Raw genomic sequence first — 21,161 nt, 5'->3', positions numbered from 1 at the left:
AGCCTTCATCCTATCTACACATCCCTAAAGCACTAGATAAAGGCTTTGGTACCCAAAAGCCAGGTAGTATTAGGTATTGCTGGATGCATCTTTGGCTGACAGCTGACCAGGCAGGAGAGTGAGGACCAAGATAAATTCCTATGCAATGATCTTCTACCCCAACCCAAATTCATGGAGTGATATTTGATTAATCTTCACTTGATTTCTGAACTAGCAGATGGCTTTCTCTAAGAGTCTGCACTGCTGTTCGTCACACTGACCCAAGTACAGATGATTCATTTTCTTTCAAATTATTTTTATCAACTGCTTTTATAAGTGGGTTTATCATATGGAAAGTTGATTTTGTACCTCAAAAATTAGATATAAAATACTTAGAAATTAATCTAACAAAGGAGGTGAAAGATCTCTGCAATGAAAATTATAGAACATTGAATGAAGGAAGAAATTAAAGAAGACCTCAGATGATGGAAAGACCTCCCACATTCTTGGATAGGCAGAATTAATATTGTCAAATGGCTATACTATCAAAAGCAATATATGAATTCAATGCAATTTCCATCGAAATATCAATGATATTCTTCACAGAACTAAAAAAGAGTCCTACAATTCATTTGGAAGACTAAAAGACTCAGAATAGCCAAAGCAATCCTGAGCAAGAAGAGCAATGTATGAGGCATCAAAATACCTGATATCGAATTATACTACAGAGCTACGTAATAAAAACAGCATGGCACTGGCATCTAAACAGACACAAAGACCAATGAAATAGAACAGAAAGCACAGAGACAAACCCACATACTTAAAAGCCATTTGATACTTGACAAAGATGCAAAAACTATATATTGAAGAAAAGACAGCCTTTTTAACTAATGATGATGGAAAAACTGTATATTCCTATGTAGAAAAATGAATCTTGATCCCTATCTCTCACAACAATCAAATCAAAATGAATCAAAGATAGGAATTACACCAGAAACGTCACAATTGTTAGAAGAAAACATATGGGGTCAATACCCCATTGCTTTGGTACAAACACCAACTTCCTTAACAAGACTCCTAAAGCTCAAGAAATAAAACCAAGCATCAACAAGTGAGATGGCAGCACATTAAAAAGCTTCTGAACAGCAAAGGAAACAAGAATGTGAAGAGAGAGCCTACAGAGTGGGATCGGTGACATACCTCACGTTTGCTACTGGATCATGTGTCAGCTCAATGGCAGGCAGAAAGAAATATTTACAGAAAAATGATTTGGAAAATATTTCTATGATAAATTCACAGGTGTCCAAAAATCGAAGCCTATTCCAGTAACTTCTTCCTTGACCAAGTTCTAGAACAACAACAAAAACATAAGTTAACTTTTCCTACATGAAATTATGCATGACAATATTAAACACACATAATATGTGACAAATTTATTCAACACATGATAGTCCCCAGATTTGTAGACTCCAAGATTACTGGCATCTCAAAAATCAGCAAAAGATGTTATTAACACTGAATTAAGTCCATAAATATTAATTATTGAAAGACTAGGTCTACTATTTTTTGATCACTCACTATATCCTAAGTACTTACACAAGATATCTCATTTAACCCTGAAAAGCAATCCACTGGCATGCACATACTTACCCCTCCTAAAATATAAGGATGCTAGTGCTATGATTCAGAATTGAGTGCAGAACTATATAACTTCAAAATCTTTTAATAATCAGATTATTCTTATTTCCTCAAATATGCTTTGAGTGAATAAAGTTCTTTTCACATAAATAAATGTTCAGCAGAAAAGTTCTTAATATTAAAACCAAATAGAATCTTCTTGCAAACTAAAACATTCTAAATGTGAGCTCCTACCCATGGAAAATGAAAATTGAGTTAGAATAGACCACAAAAAGAAATATCAAAGAGTACTGACAATAATTTTTCTCAAATAAAATTTTATAAAAGTACTCTATTTTTTTGAAAAGTGGCAATTCATGCTCAAAATGGCAAGTTCCAATAACTAGAAAATTCCATTACTATTCAATAAGTAACAGTCAAAACATTCAATGAATAGCAAATTCACTAAGTATATATAGGTATATGACATTATTTTTAGACTTAATACTTTAACTAAGGTTTTTGCCTTCACTTTAGCCCTTAACAAATTAAAATGAATTTGCATTTGTTGAATGATTTATTTTTTTAAGATGGTAAAACCATCTAGACTCACTAGATTCATACTCTATTCAAGGAAAAAATTTTTTCTACTAATTCTACTAATATTGAAAACAATTACAAAATAAATGATTGGATTCATAAATATTCTATTCATATTTTAGTTCCAAATACTGTTTCATCAAGGAAGAAACTAGGCTTTCAATATAAATTTACATATTTTAATTTCTTAAGTATTGAAATTCACAAAAGAAGGCTCCAAGTAATCACCATTTTCATTCAACATAGATCTGATCCTGAGATGAATATTTCAAAATAAACACAAATAAACCAACAAAACTTAAATAAAAGCACACACTAGATATGTACCAACACTTGCCTATATGCTTTTGGTAAAACAATACCTAACACAATTCGGATCTAATTAAAGCCTATTGGCTTGGTTACTTTCTGGTTTTTGTTTTCAAAATAAGAGATTTGATTACTTACGTTCAATTAATTTTTGAATGACCTCATGTCTCTGTTCTTGTTTACGATTATATCGTAGAAAAACACATAATGTTCGTGAAGCTGCCTTTTGGACAGGTAAGACATTCTTAAAAGAAATAAATAAGAAAGACAATTACACTATAACCTAATACATTTTCTTAATAATTTGCCCCCACCAAATCAATTTTAAGTTAGTGTCTAAAAGAGGAGTCTTCACTGCCTTTCAAATCACTAAATTTACATCCTTCTGGAAGAGTCTTCATAATTAAATGTTAATATCACTCAGACAAATCAACTAATACAACATAGTGCAAAGTTAAGGTGATGCAGTCATGTTCAAATCATCTAAGTTTGACTCTTGTTTTCTTGTCACATCATCTTAAATGACATGGTCCTCAAATATGGCTCTGGCCCCCATTTCCTGGATTCTGTCACTCATTCATTCAACAAACATTTGTGAGAACATACCATGTGTCAGATATATCACCAAAAATGTACCACTCATTCTGAAATAAAAAGGTAGAGACCCCATGGTCAAGTCCACTCTTCTATCCTTCTGGTTCCTCAACCTGAGCATCATTCACTGTAACCTCTGGCCCATGGTACAAAGCTTAGAACCCAAAGGACGCAAGTCACTCTCTCTTACCAGTATACCAATCCCTCTGTCCTTTGAATTCCTGTCACACCACTAACGAGAATCTTAACCTAAATGAATTCAACCACTTACTTACTGGGTTTATGTTCAAACCACATATTAGAGAAGAGTCAACCAGGTATATTGTGTCCATTATAAATTCAAATTTACCATCCTAAATTACATATAAAACATCACAATACTCAATGACTGAATACTGAGACTATTACGGTGGGAATCCTGGAAATGCAAGCAGAATAAAATGCCCCAGTGCTCAGACAGCAGTGTCTGCGTGTCCACTCCCCTTCACACCTGCCACTCCCACCCTGCTAGACACCATTTCATGTTGAATGTAAAAAGAGGATACCTGCTATGATTTAGAACAGAAAACTTAAAAAAATATAATCAGAAACATAAGTAGGTTTAAAATGAATTTTACATAAACAGTGGACTAAATAAAAGCATATTATTCTTTTGTGTATAATAAAAGAATTTCAAATGCATATATACTAGTCACATGAAACTACATATAGTTTATACCTCATATATAATATATACCTTATAGCATAAGGTAAATATCCTTTTGGGTCAGAAATCAAAGATAAATATACTATCAGGTCAAAAGAACATAAAAGCCATCTTGAAGTCATAACAATTTAAACATAAAGAATAATGACTGCAAATTATTATATTATTTATTATTTTAAAGAGTCTAAAAGAAACACAGAGAGAAAAACAAAAGAATTAAGATTCCATCCTGATCTTACCTGTATCTCAGGGTAACCACATATACAGGTGGATGAGGGAAAGCACTTCTTTATAGAAGAATACCATCAATGAGGTCTAAGAAATGATGGGAGTTTTAAAAAATCACCCTCTTACAAGTTCTAATAAAGTAATTTGAGCAAGGATCACTAATGGGTGCTAAAACTGTTGAGTAAAAGCTGGTAAGAAACTGGGTGTTCAGAATGCTGAAGAATCTGTTGCAGACCACAGTACAGTTCACAAGGGAGAAAACCATCTTGGCTCACCAACATTGGAACAACCACCCAGATGTGATGTAATATAAAATGCACAGCAGCACCTGTAAAGAATCCTTGCCCTCAGATCTAACTTACAGTTTACTAGGAACACAGAGATGCAGCAATCCAACAAATAGCAAGTTAGAATATTCTACAGGACAACCATCCAGTTTCTTCCACATTCCATGTTATGAGCAAGTGGGGAGAGGGACAGGGAGACCGTTCTAGATAAAAAGAGAATCCAGAGGGCTGGGAATGTAGCTCTGGGGTAGAGCACTTGCTTGTCAGGGGCGGGCTCTGAGGGCCCCAGAGCCACACCGTGGCCTGATCTCTAAGATGGCGCCTGGCAGCTTGCCAAACATAGCTGCACTCATATACAAGTTTTAGGAAGTAACTCTGGTTGGCTGTTGTACATGAGGCAATCCTAGTATCTGCCTGGAGACTGTTCCTTGATAGGCTGACTTTCCTGGTAGTCTACTCTCTGATAGGCTGATGTTCTCGATATAAGTCTGAGACTTGCGGAATGAACTCCCTTTTGGTTCCTGTGATCAAGAAGAGCGTACGCATTGTGATTGTCCCTGTGGGCGGTGGGCGATCATACTTGCTTAGAATGTGCTAGGCTGTGAGTTCAATCCCAAGCATAACCCAAAAAAGAGAAAGAGAACTGAGAGATATAACAACCAAAGGCAAGGTAGAGATCTTAACTGGATCCTATATGAAATAAAATAATCATAAAGCTCACAGGAGAAATTTGCTTATCTGTTAATATATATTGGATATTAAGTGACATTAAAGAATAATTATGAATGTTGTCAAATGTCCCCCAGTAGAATGTAAATTCTACAAGAACAGGTTCTATGCCTTTTTGTTCACTATTATATTCCTGGCACCTAGAATAATGCTTGGCACATAGTAAGGACACTATAAATTTTGTTGAATGAATGAATGAATGATTAAATGAATATAAGGATGGAAATAAAAATATAAGTTTTTATGTGCCCTGTTTGAGCACAGAAAACGTGCTATAATAATTATGTATTTGCTTTAGAGTGTGGAATTATCTCCTTGTAAAGGAGAACAGTAAAACATCTCTCAGCTGGGCATGATGGTACAAGTCTATAAATCCCAGCAATTCAGGAGGCTGAGGCAGGAGGATTCTGAGTTCAAAGTCAGCCTCAGCAGCTTAGTGAGACCCTAAGCAACTTAGTGAGACCCTGTCTCTAAATAACATTTTAAAAGGGCTGGGGAGGTGGCTCAATGGTTAAGTCCCACTGGGTTCAATTCCTGGTACAACAACAACAACAACAAAAAACTCTCAGTCTAAAAAGCACTCATTCATATTCTACATTGTAAGTCATTTCTCTTTCCTGAAGTTAACAATTTATATATTTTTCCACATCCTAAACACAAACATGCCTGTGTAATTAGACTGAAACAATTAAGATCAAGCTTCACTTATAACCTCCTATTAATATATTTATTATTTGATTACTTCTTTCTACCATCCTTACTCTAGAAGCTCCAAAGTTGCTTTGTGACCTAAAACATAGTCTATTTTGAATAAGGTTCCATGGTATGCTGAGAATAAAGTGTACTGAACTGTTGTATGAAATATTCTATAGAGGTCTGTTAAGTCCATTTATTTATGATATTTTTCAGGTCCAAAGAGTCTTTACGGAGTTTATGTCTGGATGCCCTACTTAATGTTGAGAGACATGTGTTGAAATCACCCAGTATTATTGTACTGGGGTATATCTGAGGCTTCAATTTGAGTATTGTCTCTTTTATGTAATTAGTGGCACCCATATTTGGGGCATAAAAATTTATTATTTTTATATCTTCTTGGTAGATTGTTCCCTTTACCACTATGAAATGACCTTCTTTGTCTCTTCTGATTAATTTTGGTGTGAAATCTGCCTTATCAGATATAAGAGTAGCTACTCCAGTTTGTTTTCCAGTTCCATTCACATTTCTGTCTTTTCACTTTCAACCTGTGGCTGCCTTTGCCTGTAAGGCGCATCTCTTGCAAACACAGTTGGGTCTTGTTTTTTAATCCATTCTGCCAGCCTGTCTTTTAAATGGAGAACTGAGACCATTTACCATCAATGTTATTACAGAGAGATGCTTATTAATTCCTGCCATTTTGATATATTTATAATGCTTAATTTGATCCTGTGCTTAGTCTTCAAATGAGATATATTTATAATGTTTAATTTGATCTCATTTGCTCAGTTACTCTTCAAATTAGATTTCTTCATTTGTGACTCTGGAGTTTATTTTTTAATTTCTTCTGTGTGGAGTATTTTGTTAAGTAAGTTCTGTAGTGTCAGCTTAGATGTCATGAATTCTTTTAGTTTATGCTTATAATGGAAGGTTTTTTCCTTCTTCAAATTAGAAGGATAGTCTTGCTTGATATAGCCATCTTGATTGACATTTTCTTTCAGGACTTGGAACGCATCATCTCCAGCCATTCTGGTTTTTAGAGTTGGTGCTGAGGAATCTTCACCAAGTGAAGTGATTCTGTAGGTTTGCCTCTAAAAGTGATCTGACATATTTCTCTTAAGGCTTTTAAAATTCTATCCTTATTTGGTATGTTATGCATTTAATTATAATGTGTCAGGGAGAGGTTCTTTATTTGATCTTGTCTATTTGGGGTTCTGAATGCCTCCTCCTATATCTGGAGATCCATCTCATTCTCAAGGTGTGGAAAATGTTCTGTTATTATTTCCCTGAAGAGGTTAGCAATTCCCTTACCCTGTATCTTGCCACCTGCTTCACTTCCAATGATTCTTAAATTTGGGCTCTTAGTGCCCCAGAGTTCCTGTATATTCTGATCGTGGTTATTTATTTTCTTGTTTTTAATGTGTCTGAATGTTCAAGGGTGGCCACTTTGTCTTCCAGTTCTGAGATTCTGTCTTCCACACGGTCTACTCTACCAAAGAGACTTTCAACTGAACATTTTTATTTGATTTATTGAGTCTTTCAATTCCAAGATTTGTTTTTCTTTTTTTTATTTGTTCTTTTTAGATATAAATGACAGTAGAGTATATTTTGACATATGATACACACCTACAGTATAACTTATTCCAATCAGGATCCCATTCTTGTGGTTATACGTACTTTGGAGTTTCATCGGTCATACATTCATATATGAACATAAGAAAGTTATGTCCAGTTCATTCTACTGTCTTCCCTAATCCCATCTCCCTCCCTTCCCCCTTTTTATTTATTGTTTTAGATGTTGATAGATCTTTATTTTATCCCTTCATTTTTATGTGGTGCTAAGAATTGAACCCAATGCCTCCCACATGCTAGGCAAGCACTCTACTATTAAGCCACAACCCCAGCCCTCCATCCTTCTCCTTTGTCTAATCCAATGAACTTGTTTTTCCCTCCCTTCCTCTTATTGTGTGTCAGCATTCACATATCAGAGAGAACACTAGGCCTTTGGTTTTGGGGGACTGGCTTATTTGAATTAGCATGATAGTTTCAGTCCTATCCATTTACTGGCAAATGCCATAATTTCATTCTTCTTTATGGCTGAGAAATATTCCATTGTGTATATATGCCACATTTTCTTTATCTATTCTTCTGTTGAAGGACATCTAGGCTGGTTCCAGAGCTTGGCTATTGTGAACTGAGCTGCTATAAACATTCGTGTAGTTGTATCACTGTAGTATGCTGATTTTAAGTCCTTTGGGCATAAACCAAGGAGTGGGATAACTAGGTCAAATGGTGGTTCCATTCCTGTTTATTTGAGGAATCTCCATACTGTACCAATTTGCAGGCCCACCAGCAATGTATGAGTGAACTTTTTCCCCACATTCTCACCAACATTTAATGTTACTTGTATTCTTGATACTTGCCACTCTGACTGGAGTGAGATGGCATCTCAGTGTAGTTTTAATTTGCATTTCTTTAGTTGTTGGAGATGTTGAACGTTTTTTATATATTTGTTCGCCATTTGTATTTCTTCTTCTGTGAAGTTCCTGTTCAGTTCTTTTGCCCATTTATTGATTGGGTTACTTGCTTTTTTTTTGGTGTTATGCTTTTTGACTTCTCATTCATCTGGTTGTACATGATGTCCAGTTACACAAGTCTTGTAATCATATATGCACATAGGGTAATAATCTCTGATTCATTCTACTATTATTCCTACCCCCATACCTCCTCCTCTCCCTTCACTCCCCTCTGCCTAGTCCAAAGTACCTCTATTTTCCCCTAACCCTCCCTCTTATGAATTAATATATCAGAGAAAACATTTGGTCTTTGGTTCTTTGGGACTGGCTTATTTCACTTAGCATGATATTCTCCAGCTCCATCTATTTACTGGCAAATGCCATAATTTCATTCTTCATTAAGGCTAAGTAATATTCCATTTTATATATGTTCCACATTTCCTTTATCCATTCATACATTGAAGGGCACCTAGTTTGGTTCCATAGTTTAGCTTTAGTGAGTTGAGGTGCTATAAGCATTGATGTGGCTGCATTGCTGTAATATGCTGATTTTAAGTCCTTTGGGTATAAACCAAGGAGTGGGACAGCTGAGTCAAATGGTGGTTCCATCCCAAGTTTTCTGAGGAATCTCCCTACTGCTTTTCATAGTGGTTATACCAATTTGCAGATAAACTAGGTAGTTTTTAATGAACCGAAACTTATTGGTTTATAGTAATAACAGCAGGGAAGTCCAATCTCAAGTGCCAGTATCTGGCAAGGGCCTTGCTGCATCCTCCTATGGTAAAAGGTAAAGGGGTTAAAAGAGGGAAAGAGAGGATCAATTCACTCTTATCCCTTTATAAATAGCACCAATCCTACCCATGAGGATAGTGTCCTCATGACCTAATGAGGTCATGTCACATTGGTAGTTTTTAACATGAGCTTTACAGGGAACAAACACTCCAACCATAGCCGTAGTCATCAGTTAACCAGGAGAAGGGCCCTCATAAGGCACAAAACCATGTTGGCCATTTTGATTATATTAATTCTGCCTAACCAAGAGCATGGGAGATCTTTCCAACATCTAAAGTCTTCTTCAATTTCTTTAGCCTTCTGTAGTTTTCATTATAGAGGTCATTCACTTCTTTTTTTAGATGGATGCCCAAAATTTTTTGAGGCTATTGTGAATGGAATATTTTCCTAATTTCTCTTTCTTCTGATTCATCATTGGTATATAGGAATGCATTGATTTATCAATTTTGTATTCTGCTACTTTGCTGAATTCATTTGAGGTCTGGAATCTTCTGGTGAAGTTTTTTGAGTATTCTAAATATAAAAACATGTTGGCAAATAGGGATAGTTTGAGCTCTTCTTTTCCTACTCGTATCCCTTTAACTTCTGTCTTTTGCCTAATTTCTCTGACTAGGGTTTCAAAAAACTATTGAACAGAGTGGTGAAAGAGGGCATACCTGTCTTACTATAGTTTTTAGAGGGAATGCTTTCAGTTTTTCTCCATTTAGAATGATGTTGGCCTCAGGTTTGTCGTACATAGCTTTTACAATATTGAGGTATGTTCCTATTATCCCTAGTTTTTCTAGTGTTTTGAGCATGAATAGATGATGTATTTTGCATTGTCTGTTGAGATAATCATATGATTCTTGTCTTTAAGTCTACTGATATGACAAAACTATGTTTATAGATTTCCATATGTTGAACCATATCTGCATCTCTGGAATGAACCCCATTTGATCATAGTGCACTATCTTTTTAATGTTACTGTGTGCAGTTTGCCAGTATTTTTTAAAGAATTGTTGCATCTATGTTCATCAGGGATATTGGTCTGAAGTTTTCTTTCCTTGATGTGTCTTTGTCTGGTTTTGGTATCAGGGTGCTACTAGCTTCATAGAATGAGTTTGGAAGGGTTCCATTTTCGTACTTCATGGAATAATTTGAGGAATACTGGTGTAAGTTCTTCTTTGATGGTCTGGTAGAATGCAGCTGAGAATTCATCAGGTCCTGGGCTTTTCCCTATTGGTAGGCTTTTGATGGCATCTTCAATTCCATTGCTTGAAACTGATCTGTTTTAAATTTTCTGTCATCCAGAGTCAATTTGGGGTGATCATATGTCTCCAGAAATTTGTCAATGTCTTCATGATTATCTATTTTGTTGGGAATATAGTTTTTCAAAATAGTTTCTGATTATCCTCTGTATTTCAGTAGTGTCTGTGGTGATATTTCCTTTTTCATCGCAATTTTAGAAATCTGAATTTTTTCTTTCTTTTTTTCCAAAAGCTTGGATAAGGGTCTATCAATTTTACTTATTTTTCAAAGAAACAACTTTTTCATTGATTTTTTAAAAATTTTTGTTTGTTTCAATATCACTGATTTCAGCTCTAATTTTAATTATTTCCTGTCTTGTGTTTTTGGTGTTGATTTGTTCTTCTTTTTCTAGGGCTTTGAGGCATAACATTACATTATTTATTGGGTGACTTCCTACGCTTTTGAAGAATGTGCGCGGTGCAAAGAACTTTCCTTTTGGAACCATCTTTAAGGTGTCCCAGATATTTTGATATATTGTGTTCCTAATCTCTAAGTATTTTTTTTATTTTATCCCTGATTTCTTCTGCTATCCATTGGTCATTCAATAGTGTATAACTGGTCCCCAGTGTTAGAACTGCTTCTATTTTTTTTATTTTATCATTGATTTCTAATTTCATTTCATTATGATCTGAGAGAATGCAAGGTATTACCTCTATTTTTTTGTATCTGCTAAAGTTGTTTTATAACCTAAGATATGCTCTATTTTAGAGAAGGATTCATGTGCTGCTGAGAAGAAAGTGTATTTAGTCATTAATAGATGAAATATGCTATTTATGTCTATTAAGTCTAAATTATTAATTGTATTTTTTAGTTCTATAGCTTCTTTATTTAGTTTTTGTTTGAAGGATCTAACCAGTGAGGAGAGAGGTGTGTTAAAGCTACCAGTAATATTGTGTTGTTATTCTTGAAATTGAGAAGAGTTTGTTTGAAGTATGTATATGCTTCATTGTTTGGGGCATAAATGTTCACAATTGTTATGTCTTGTTGATATAGAATTCCCTTAAGCAGTATAAAATGTTCTTCTTTGTCTATTCTGATTAATTTTGACATGAAGTCCACTTTATTTGATAATATAATAGAAACCCCTGCTTATTTACGAGATTCAGGTGAATGATATGATTTTTCCTTTCCTTTTACCTTCAGTCCTGTGTATGTCTTTGCCTATGAGGTGAGGCTCTTGGAGACAGCATATTGTGAGGTCTTATTTTTTAATCCAATCTGCCAGTCTACATCTTTTGATTAATGAATTTATGCCATTTACATTCAATGTTATTATTGAGATATGATTTTTATTCCTGCCATTTTGATTTATTTCTGATCTTTACTTGAGCTATATTCTCATTTGATTGACTATTCTTCTGTGTAGTTCCTCCCTTTGCTGGTTTTCATTTTTATTTTTCATTTCATCTCATGAAATAGCTTACTGAGTATGTCTAATAGTGAGGGCTTTCTGACTGTGAATTCTTTTGACTTTTTTTATCATGGAAGATTTTTATTTCATCATCAATTCTGAAGTTAAATTTTGCTGGGTATAAAAGAAGAACAGACCAACACCAAAAGTAGTAGAAGACAGGAAATAGTTAAACTCAGAGCTGAAATCAACGAAATTGAAACAAAAGAAACAATACAAAAAATTGACAAAATAAATAGTTGGTTCTTCGAAAAAATAAACAAAACTGATAAACCTTTAGCCACACTAACAAAGAGAAGATGAGAGAAAACCCAAATCACTAAAATTCGGAATGAAAAAGGAAATATCACAACAGACACAACTGAAATACAAAACATAATTAGAAGCTATTTTGAAAATCTATACTCCAACAAAATAGAAAATTTCAAAGACATCAACAGGTTTCTAGAGACATATGAATTGCCTAAATTGAACGAGGAGGACATACACAATTTAAATAGACCAATTTCAAGTAATGAAATAGAAGAAGTCATCAAAAGCCTACCAACAAAGAAAAGTCCAGGACCAGATGGGTTCTCAACCGAGTTCTACAAAACCTTTAAAGAAGAGTTCATTCCAATACGTCTCAAAGTATTCCATAAAATAGAAGAGGAGGGAACCCTCCCAAACTCATTCTATGAAGCCAATATTACCCTGATACCTAAACCAGACAGAGACACATCGAGGAAAGAAAATTTCAGACCAATATCCTTAATGAACATCGACGCAAAAATTCTCAACAAAATTTTAGCAAATCGCATACAAAAACATATTAAAAACATAGTGCACCATGATCAAGTGGGTTTCATCCCAGGGATGCAAGGTTGGTTCAACATCAGGAAATCAATAAATGTAATTCACCATATCAGTAGACTTAAAGTCAAGAATCACATGATTATTTCCATAGATGCAGAAAAAGCATTTGATAAAATACAGCACCCCTTCATGCTCAAAACACTAGAAAAAATAGGGATAGTGGGAACATTCCTTAACATTGTAAAGGCCATCTATGCTAAGCCAATGGCTAATATCATTCTAATGGTGAAAAACTGAAAGCATTCCCCGTAAAAACTGGAACAAGGCAGGGATGCCCTCTTTCACCACTTCTATTCAATATTGTCCTTGAAACTCTAGCCAGAGCAATTAGACAGACCAAAGAAATTACAGGGATACGAATAGGAAAAGAAGAACTCAAACTATCCCTATTTGCTGATGATATGATTATATACTTAGAGGAACCAGGAAATTCCACCAGAAAACTTTTAGAACTCATAAGTGAATTCAGTAAAGTAGCGGGATATAAGATCAATGCACATAAATCTAATGCATTTTTATACATAAGTGATGAATCTTCAGAAAGAGAAATTAGGAAAACTACCCCATTCACAATAGCATCGAAAAAAATAAAATACTTGGGAATCAATCAAAAGAGGTGAAAGACCTCTACAATGAGAACTACAGAACACTAAAGAAAGAAATTAAAGAAAACCTTAGGAGATGGAAAGATCTCCCATGTTTAGGAAGAATTAATACTGTCAAAATGGCCATACTACCAAAAGTGCTATACAGATTCAATGCAATTCCAAATAAAATCCCAATGATGTACCTTACAGAAATAGAGCAAGCAATTATGAAATTCATCTGGAAGAATCAGAAACCCAGAATAGCTAAAGCAATCCTTAGCAGAAAGAGTGAAGCAGGGGGTATCGCAATACCAGATCTTCAACTCTACTACAAAGCAATAGTAACAAAAACGGCATGGTATTGGTACCAAAATAGAAAGGTGGATCAATGGTACAGAATAGAGGACATGGACACAAACCCAAATAAATTCAATTTTCTCATAGTAGACAAAGGGGCCAAAAATATGCAATGGAGAAAAGATAGCCTCTTCAACAAATGGTGCTGGGAGAATTGGAAATCCATATGCAACAGAATGAAACTAACCCATATCTCTCACCATGCACGAAACTAAACTCAAAATGGATTAAGGATCTCGGAATCAGACCAGAGACCTTGCATCTTATAGAAGAAAAAGTAGGTTCAGAGCTTCAACATGTCGGCTTAGGATCAGACTTCCTTAACAGGACTCCCATAGCACAAGAAATAAAAGCAAGAATCACCAACTGGGATAGATTCAAACTAAAAACCTTTCTCTCAGCAAAGGAAACTATCAGCAATGCGAAGAAAGAGCCTACAGAGTGGGAGAAAATCTTTGCCAATCATACTTCAAATAGAGCACTAATCTCCAGAATCTATAAAGAACTCAAAAAACTCTACACCAAGAATGCAAATAATCCAATCGACAAATGGGCTAAGGAAATAAATAGACACTTCACAGAAGAAGATCTACAAGCAATCAACAAACATATGGAAAAATGTTCAACATCTCTAGTAATAAGAGAAATGCAAATCAAAACTATCCTAAGATTCCATCTCACCCCAATTAGAATGGCAATTATCAAGAATACAAGCAACAACAGGTGTTGGCGAGGATGTGGGGAAAAAGGAACACTCATACATTGCTGGTGGGGTTGCAAATTAGTGCAGCCACTCTGGAAAGCAGTGTGGAGATTCCTTAGAAAACTTGGAATGGAACCACCATTTGACCCAGCTGTCCCACTCCTTGGCCTATACCCAAAGGACTTAAAATCAGCATATTACAGAGATACAGCCACAACAATGTTCATAGCTGCTCAGTTCACAATAGCCAGATTGTGGAACCAACCTAGATGTCCTTCAATTGATGAATGGATAAAGAAACTGTGGTATATATATACAATGGAATATTACTCAGCTATAAAGAAAGATAAAATTATGGCATTTGTAGGCAAATGGATGAAATTGGAGAATATCATGCTAAGTGAGATAAGCCAATCTCAAAAAACCAAAGGACGAATGATATCACTAATAAGTGGATGATGACACATAATGGGGGATGGGAGGGGTTACTGTTAGGGTTAGAGTTAGGGTTAGGGAGGGGGGCAAGAATGGAGGAAGGAAGGAATGTATAGAGGGAAAAGAGGGGTGGGAGGGGTGGGGGGAAGGGAAAAAGTAACAGAATGAATCAAACAACATTACCCTATGTAAATTTATGATTACACAAATGGTATGCCTTTACGCCATGTACAAACAGAGAATCAACATGTATCCCATTTGTTTACAATAAAAAAAATTTTGCTGGGTATAGTATTCTTGGTTGGAATCCATTTTCTTTCAGAACTTGGTATATATTGTTCCGAGACCTCTGAGCTTTGAGGGTCTGAGTTGAGAAATCAGCTGAGATTCAGTTTGGTTTCCCTCTAAATGTAACCTGTCATTTCTCTCTGGTAGACTTTAAAATTTTATCCTTATTCTGTATGTTAGGCATTTTCATAATAATTGCCTTGGTGTGGGTCTGCTTGTAATTTTGTATATTTGGGATCCTGTGTGCCTCCTGTATTTGATTTTCCATTTATTCTTAAGATTTGGGAAATTTTCAGATATTATTTCATTGAAAATACTGTGCATTCCTTTGGTTTATATTTATAAGCCTTCACCTATCCTGATAAATTTTAAGTTTGGTCTTTTCATGTCATCCCATATTTCTTGGAAGTTCTATTCATGGTCTCTTAACATCTTTTCTCCATGGTCAACTTTATGGTCAAGATTATTTATTTTGCCTTCATTGCCTGAACAGAGCTCTGTCTTCCAAGTGGTCCAGTCTGCTATTGATGTTTTCCAATGAATTTTTAATATGGTTTATTGATTACTTCATTTTGAGTATTTCCGCTTGATTTGTTTTCAGAATCTCTATCTCTTTAATGAAGTGATCTTTCACTTCTTTTATTTTCTCCCTGAAGTCACTCCTTCCATCATCTTCATCTCTTACCTCACAGATCAATTTAACTATGAACATTCTAAACTCCTTCTCTGACACTTATTCCACTGTGGTGTTGATGGATTCTGTTACTGAATTATTTTGGTTTGTTTGGAGTGATTTGTTTCCTGGCTTTTTCATGTTGTTGGCGTGTCTACCCATTTAACAGTATGAATTCAAGGCAGATTTTCTACCCTGTGGACTTATGGTTCCCCAAAGATTTCCAGTACCTCACAGTTTGGGGGGAGACAGATAATAACAACAACCAATGCAAACAATTATAGCATTAAACCAAATAGTTCCTGCATTGGCACCTACAATGTTAATTGTCACAATAAGCAAAACTGACATGATCAGTTGTTGCCCACAGTAAAAACAGTAAGTTTACATAAGGGTTTACAATTTTAATTGGTGAACAGGGATAGAAAAGAAGTGATGTAGCATGTGATGATTGTGAGGGAGGAGAGAAAATAGAAGTAAAAAATGAAGAGAGAAAGATCAATAAATATTAGGCGTTAGCAGTGCAAAAAACAAAGAGAATCAAGGGAAACAGAATAGTGAAAAAAAAGGTATAAAATTCAACATAATAAAAACAAGAATATAAGAGCAAAACCAATATGTTCTAATCAAACATTTTAGTCCTCAAAATACTGATCCATGAAAAATAACCTCCTTCAAAAAATACAAGGAATGAGAAAAAAGAAACATATGAATATATGTAAGTGTCCATGAATCATCGGTTCACAATTGAACAGAGAGAAGAAAAAAGAAAGAAAAAGGATCTCAATGAAGAATTAAAGAATTGTTTCTACTGGAGTTCAAAAGATTCTTGGCTTCCCTTCTCAGGTATGTTTGGTGGGGTAGCTGGAGTGTGAGGGGAAATCTTGCAGGCAGGACTCCTTGGGGAGGGGTTTAGGTTTAGACAGCCTCTAGGTTCTTCCTTGAATGGCAATTTGTCTGAAGATTTTAAATCAGCACACTTCCAAGGCCAAGCAGTTCCCAGACCACTCTGGGAGACTGTCCCCCAGGATAAACCTCTAGGTTTCACTTGCATAGTGAATGGAGGGGCCAATCCTTGTTCCCCTCAGTCACTCATGAACCTCATGTTTTCTGGACTCTCAGGTTCAGACTCCAAAACTCAATCAATTCCTACCCAGCCCTTTTGAATTCCCAGCTGATCCTTCAAGTACCTGGGCTGGAGCAAAAAGGGAGGGGCTACGTGGGTTTCCTTGCCCCGTAGTCTCTTATACAAACCCCTCTCCATGTTTGATTTTCTCCTGGTCACTTAGGCACACTCTATGTCATGCCATGTGTGTTTTCTAACCTGTATTTTGGGCCCAGAAGTTACTAGGATTCAGTTCCTCCAGATACCAGTCCCCAGCACTGGAGCTGTAGATGGTTCCTTCCTCTGTTCTTCCTGGCAGCTGGGAGAGAGGTAGGTTCTTTCCTGCACAAGGATATTGTGCAGGACCCTTTCAGGTTACTCAGGCAGTCTTTGATCTCTGATTTCTCCATACCCAGACATGCCTCAGACCTCCTAAAAATGTGGGTTCCTTTAATTGATGTATACTTCCACTATTTTAATGCAGAGGGAATCACACTGGCAGGCGCCACCACCAGCAGAAGCAGAGCTGAGGATTTTTTTATTTTATTTTGTTATATCCAACCTAGTCCTCTTATCTGCTTTGAATGTCCAGAATTAATTCCCAGTAAAGTCCCCTCTTCTCACCTGGCTGAGAAACTGCTTGTCTGATTTCTTAGTTTCACACCACAGAGCAACCAGGAAGGTGACCTTCTCTAATCTATCATTTTAAATCCTCCTGTTTGGTTCTTTTTCAATATTTCTATCTCCTTATTGAGTTTCTCATTCATGTCCAATACTGACTTCCTTAATTCATTCAGTTTCCTGTGTTCTCTTGGAATTCATATTTCAGGTCACAAAGCAACTCTTGGCAAATACAAAAAATTGATATAATTCCTTGCATCTTATCAGATCATAATGGTATGAAATTAGAAACCGATACAACAAAATCCTACAGAAACCATATAAAGATATGGAGATGGAACAACACACTTTTCAACGATGCATGGGTAATAGAAGAAATCAGGGAAGAAATTTTGAAAATTCTTAGATTCAAATGAGAATAGTGATACAACTTATCAGAACCTCTGCAACACTATGAAGGCAGTTCCGAGAGGAAAGTTTACAGGTGTAAGTGCCTACATAAGAAAATCAAAAAGATTCCAATAAACAACCTAATCATGCATCTTAAGGCCCTTGAAAAAGAACCAACCAATTCCAAAAACAGTAAAAGGGAGGAAATAATTAAGATCAAAGCTAAAATCAATGAAATAGTTAAAAAAAATACAAAAGATCAATGAAACAAAGCAATGGTTCTTTGAAAAGACAAACAAGATTGATAAGGCCTTAGCTAAAATGTCCAAAAGAAAAAGAGAAAACCCAAGTTAATAAAATTACAGATGGAAAAGGAGAAATCACTACAGACATCACAGAAATCCGGTGGATCATTAGGGACTATTTTGAAAATGTATATTCCAATAAATTGGAAAACCTAGAAGAAATGGATACATTTCTAGACAAATTCAATATGCCAAAATTGAATCAAGAAACACAGAAAACCTACACAGATCAAGAACTAGTCATGAAATAGAAGCAGAACTAAAAAGCCTTCAAACAGAGAAAAGTCCAGGACCAGAAAGATTCTCAGCTGAATTCTACCAAACTTTTAAAAGAAGAACTAATGCCAATACTCCTCAAATTATTCCATGAAGTAAAAATGGATGGAACATGTCCTCTATTCTGTACCATTGATCTACATGGACACAAACCCAATTAAATACAATTTTCTCATACTAGACAAAGGGGCAAAAAATATGCAATGGAGAAAAGATAGCCTCTTCAACAAATGGTGCTGGGAAAACTGGAAATTCATATGCAACAAATGAAATTAAATCCCTATCTCTCACCCTGCACAAAATTCAACTCAAAATAGATCAAGGACCTCAGAATCAGACCAGAGACCCTTCATCTTATAGAAGAAAAAGTAGGTCAAAATCTTCAACATGTCGGCTTAGGATCAGACTTCCTTAACAGGACTCCCATAGCACAAGAAATAAAAGCAAGAATCACCAACTGGGATAGATTCAAACTAAAAACCTTTCTCTCAGCAAAGGAAACTATCAGTAATGTGAAAAGAGAGCCTACAGAGTGGGAGAAAATCTTTGGCACTCATACTTCAGATAGAGCACTAATTTCCAGAATATATAAAGAATTCAAAAAACTCTACACCAAGAATGCAAATAATCCAATCGACAAATGGGCTAAGGAAATGAAGAGACACTTCACAGAAGAAGATCTACAAGCAATCAACAGATACATGAAAAAATGTTCAACATCTCTAGTAATAAGAGAAATGCAAATCAAAACTATCCTAAGATTCCATCTCACCCCAATTAGAATGGCGTTTATCAAGAACACAAGCAACAATAGGTGTTGGCGAGGATGTGGCGAAAAAGGTACACTCATACATTGCTGGTGGGGTTGCAAATTAGTGCAGCCACTCTGGAAAGCAGTATGGAGATTCCTCAGAAAGTTTGGAATGGAACCACCATTTGACCCAGCTGTCCCACTCCTTGGCCTATACCCAAAGGACTTAAAATCAGCATACTACAGAGATACAGCCACATCAATGTTCATAGCTGCTCAATTCACAATAGCCAGATTGTGGAACCAACCTAGATGTCCTTCAGTTGATGAATGGATAAAGAAACTGTGGTATATATATATACAATGGAATATTATTCAACCATAAAGAATGATAAAATTATGGCATTTGCAGGCAAATGGATGAAACTGGAGAATATCATGCTAAGTGAGATAAGCCAATCTCAAAAAACCAAAGGACGAATGATCTCGCTGATAAGCAGATGATGACACATAATGGGGGATGGGAGGGGTTAGTGTTAGGGTTAGGGTTAGGGTTAGGGAGTGGGGCAAGAATGGAGGAAGGAAGGAATGTATAGAAGGAAAAGAGGGGTGGAAGGGGTGGGGGGAAGGGAGAAATAGCAGAATGAATCAAACAACATTACCCTATGTAAATTTATGATTACACAAATGGTATGCCTTTACTCCATGTACAAACAGAGAAACAACATGTATCCCATTTGTTTACAATTAAAAATAAATGGATGGAACACTTAAAAATTCATTCTGTGAAGTCAGTATCACACTTATATCAAAACTAGATGAGGACACATCAAAGAAAGAAAACTATACACCTATATCCCTGATGAACTCAGATGCAAAAATACTTAATAAAATATTAGCAAATCATTTCAACAACATAGTAAGAAGATCATATGCTACAACCAACTTGGTTTTATTCCAAGGATGGTTTAATAAACATAAATCAATAAATGTAATTCATTACATAAATAGAATTAAGGACAAAAATCACTTAGTCATTCCAACAGATGCAGAAAAGGACTTTGACAAAATTCATCACCCATTCATAAAAACACTGAAGAAACAAGGGAAACTACCTCAACATCATAAAGGCTATGTGTGAAAAACCCAAAGCTGACTTCATAGTAAATGGGGGAAAACTGAAAGTATTTCCTTCAAAATCTTGACAAGGATGTCCATTGTCACCAGTCCTGTTTAATATAGTGCTAGAATTTCTAGCCAGAGCAATTATGCAAGTAAAGGAAATTAAAGAGATAAGAAAAGGAAAAGGAAAGGAAGAAGTTATCACTGTTTGCAGATGATATGTTTCTATACCTAGAAGACTGAACTCCACCAAAAGACTGCTAGAGCTAATAAATAAATTTGGCAAAGTAGTAAGGTTACAAAAATCAACAGCTTTCCTATACACTGACAACAAATCTGCTGAGAAAGAAGTCAGGAAAACAATTCCATTCACAATAGCCACAAAAAAAAAAACTCTCAAAAAATAAACATAACCAAGAAGGTGAAAGACATCTATAAATAACACTATAAAATATTGAAGAAAGAAATTAAAGAAGACCTCAGAAGATGGAAAGACTACCCAAGTTCATGGATAGGAGAATTAATATTGTTAAAATGGTCATACTACTGAAAGCAATATACAGATTCAATGTAATCTCCATCAAAATGCTAATGACATTCTTCACAGAACTAGAAAAGGCAGTCCTAAAATTCATTTGGAAGCAGCCAAAGCAATTCTAAGACAAAAAGGCATCACTGAAGGCATCACAATACCTGACTTCAAATTATACTACAAAGTTATAGTAACAAAAAGTGCATATCACTGGCATAAAAAACAGACACACAGACCAATGGTACAGAAGTAGAAGACACAGAGACAAACCTATATATCTAGAGTCTTCTGATCCTTCACAAAGGTGCCAAAAACATACACTGGAGAAAAAAGACAGCCTTTTCAACAAATGGGGCTGGGAAAACTTGTTATTCGCATGTACAAGAATGAAACTAGACCCTTATCTCACACCC

General features: G+C 35.5%; 1 protein-coding gene across 4 annotated transcripts in view; it reads right to left on the bottom strand.

The window, feature by feature from the left end:
- Ppp4r4 (protein phosphatase 4 regulatory subunit 4) overlaps positions 1–21,161 on the bottom strand; it is a 106,738-nt gene that overhangs the window by 21,550 nt on the left and 64,027 nt on the right. For all 4 annotated transcript variants that reach the window (XR_007107287.1, XM_047541857.1, XM_047541858.1 and 1 more), the window contains exons 15-16: positions 2,644–2,749; positions 1,180–1,327 (exon numbers count right to left, since the gene is read on the bottom strand). Coding sequence is in view for 3 of the 4 variants with exons in the window: in XM_047541857.1 (XP_047397813.1) it covers positions 1,180–1,327; positions 2,644–2,749 (254 nt within the window). In the remaining variant the exon portion in view is untranslated. The remainder of the gene's footprint in view (positions 1–1,179; positions 1,328–2,643; positions 2,750–21,161) is intronic.

The sequence above is a fragment of the Sciurus carolinensis genome, chromosome 2 (genome assembly GCF_902686445.1).
Source record: "Sciurus carolinensis chromosome 2, mSciCar1.2, whole genome shotgun sequence".
Classification (NCBI taxonomy): Eukaryota; Metazoa; Chordata; class Mammalia; order Rodentia; family Sciuridae; genus Sciurus; species Sciurus carolinensis.
This window is presented reverse-complemented; position numbering and strand designations above follow the sequence as displayed.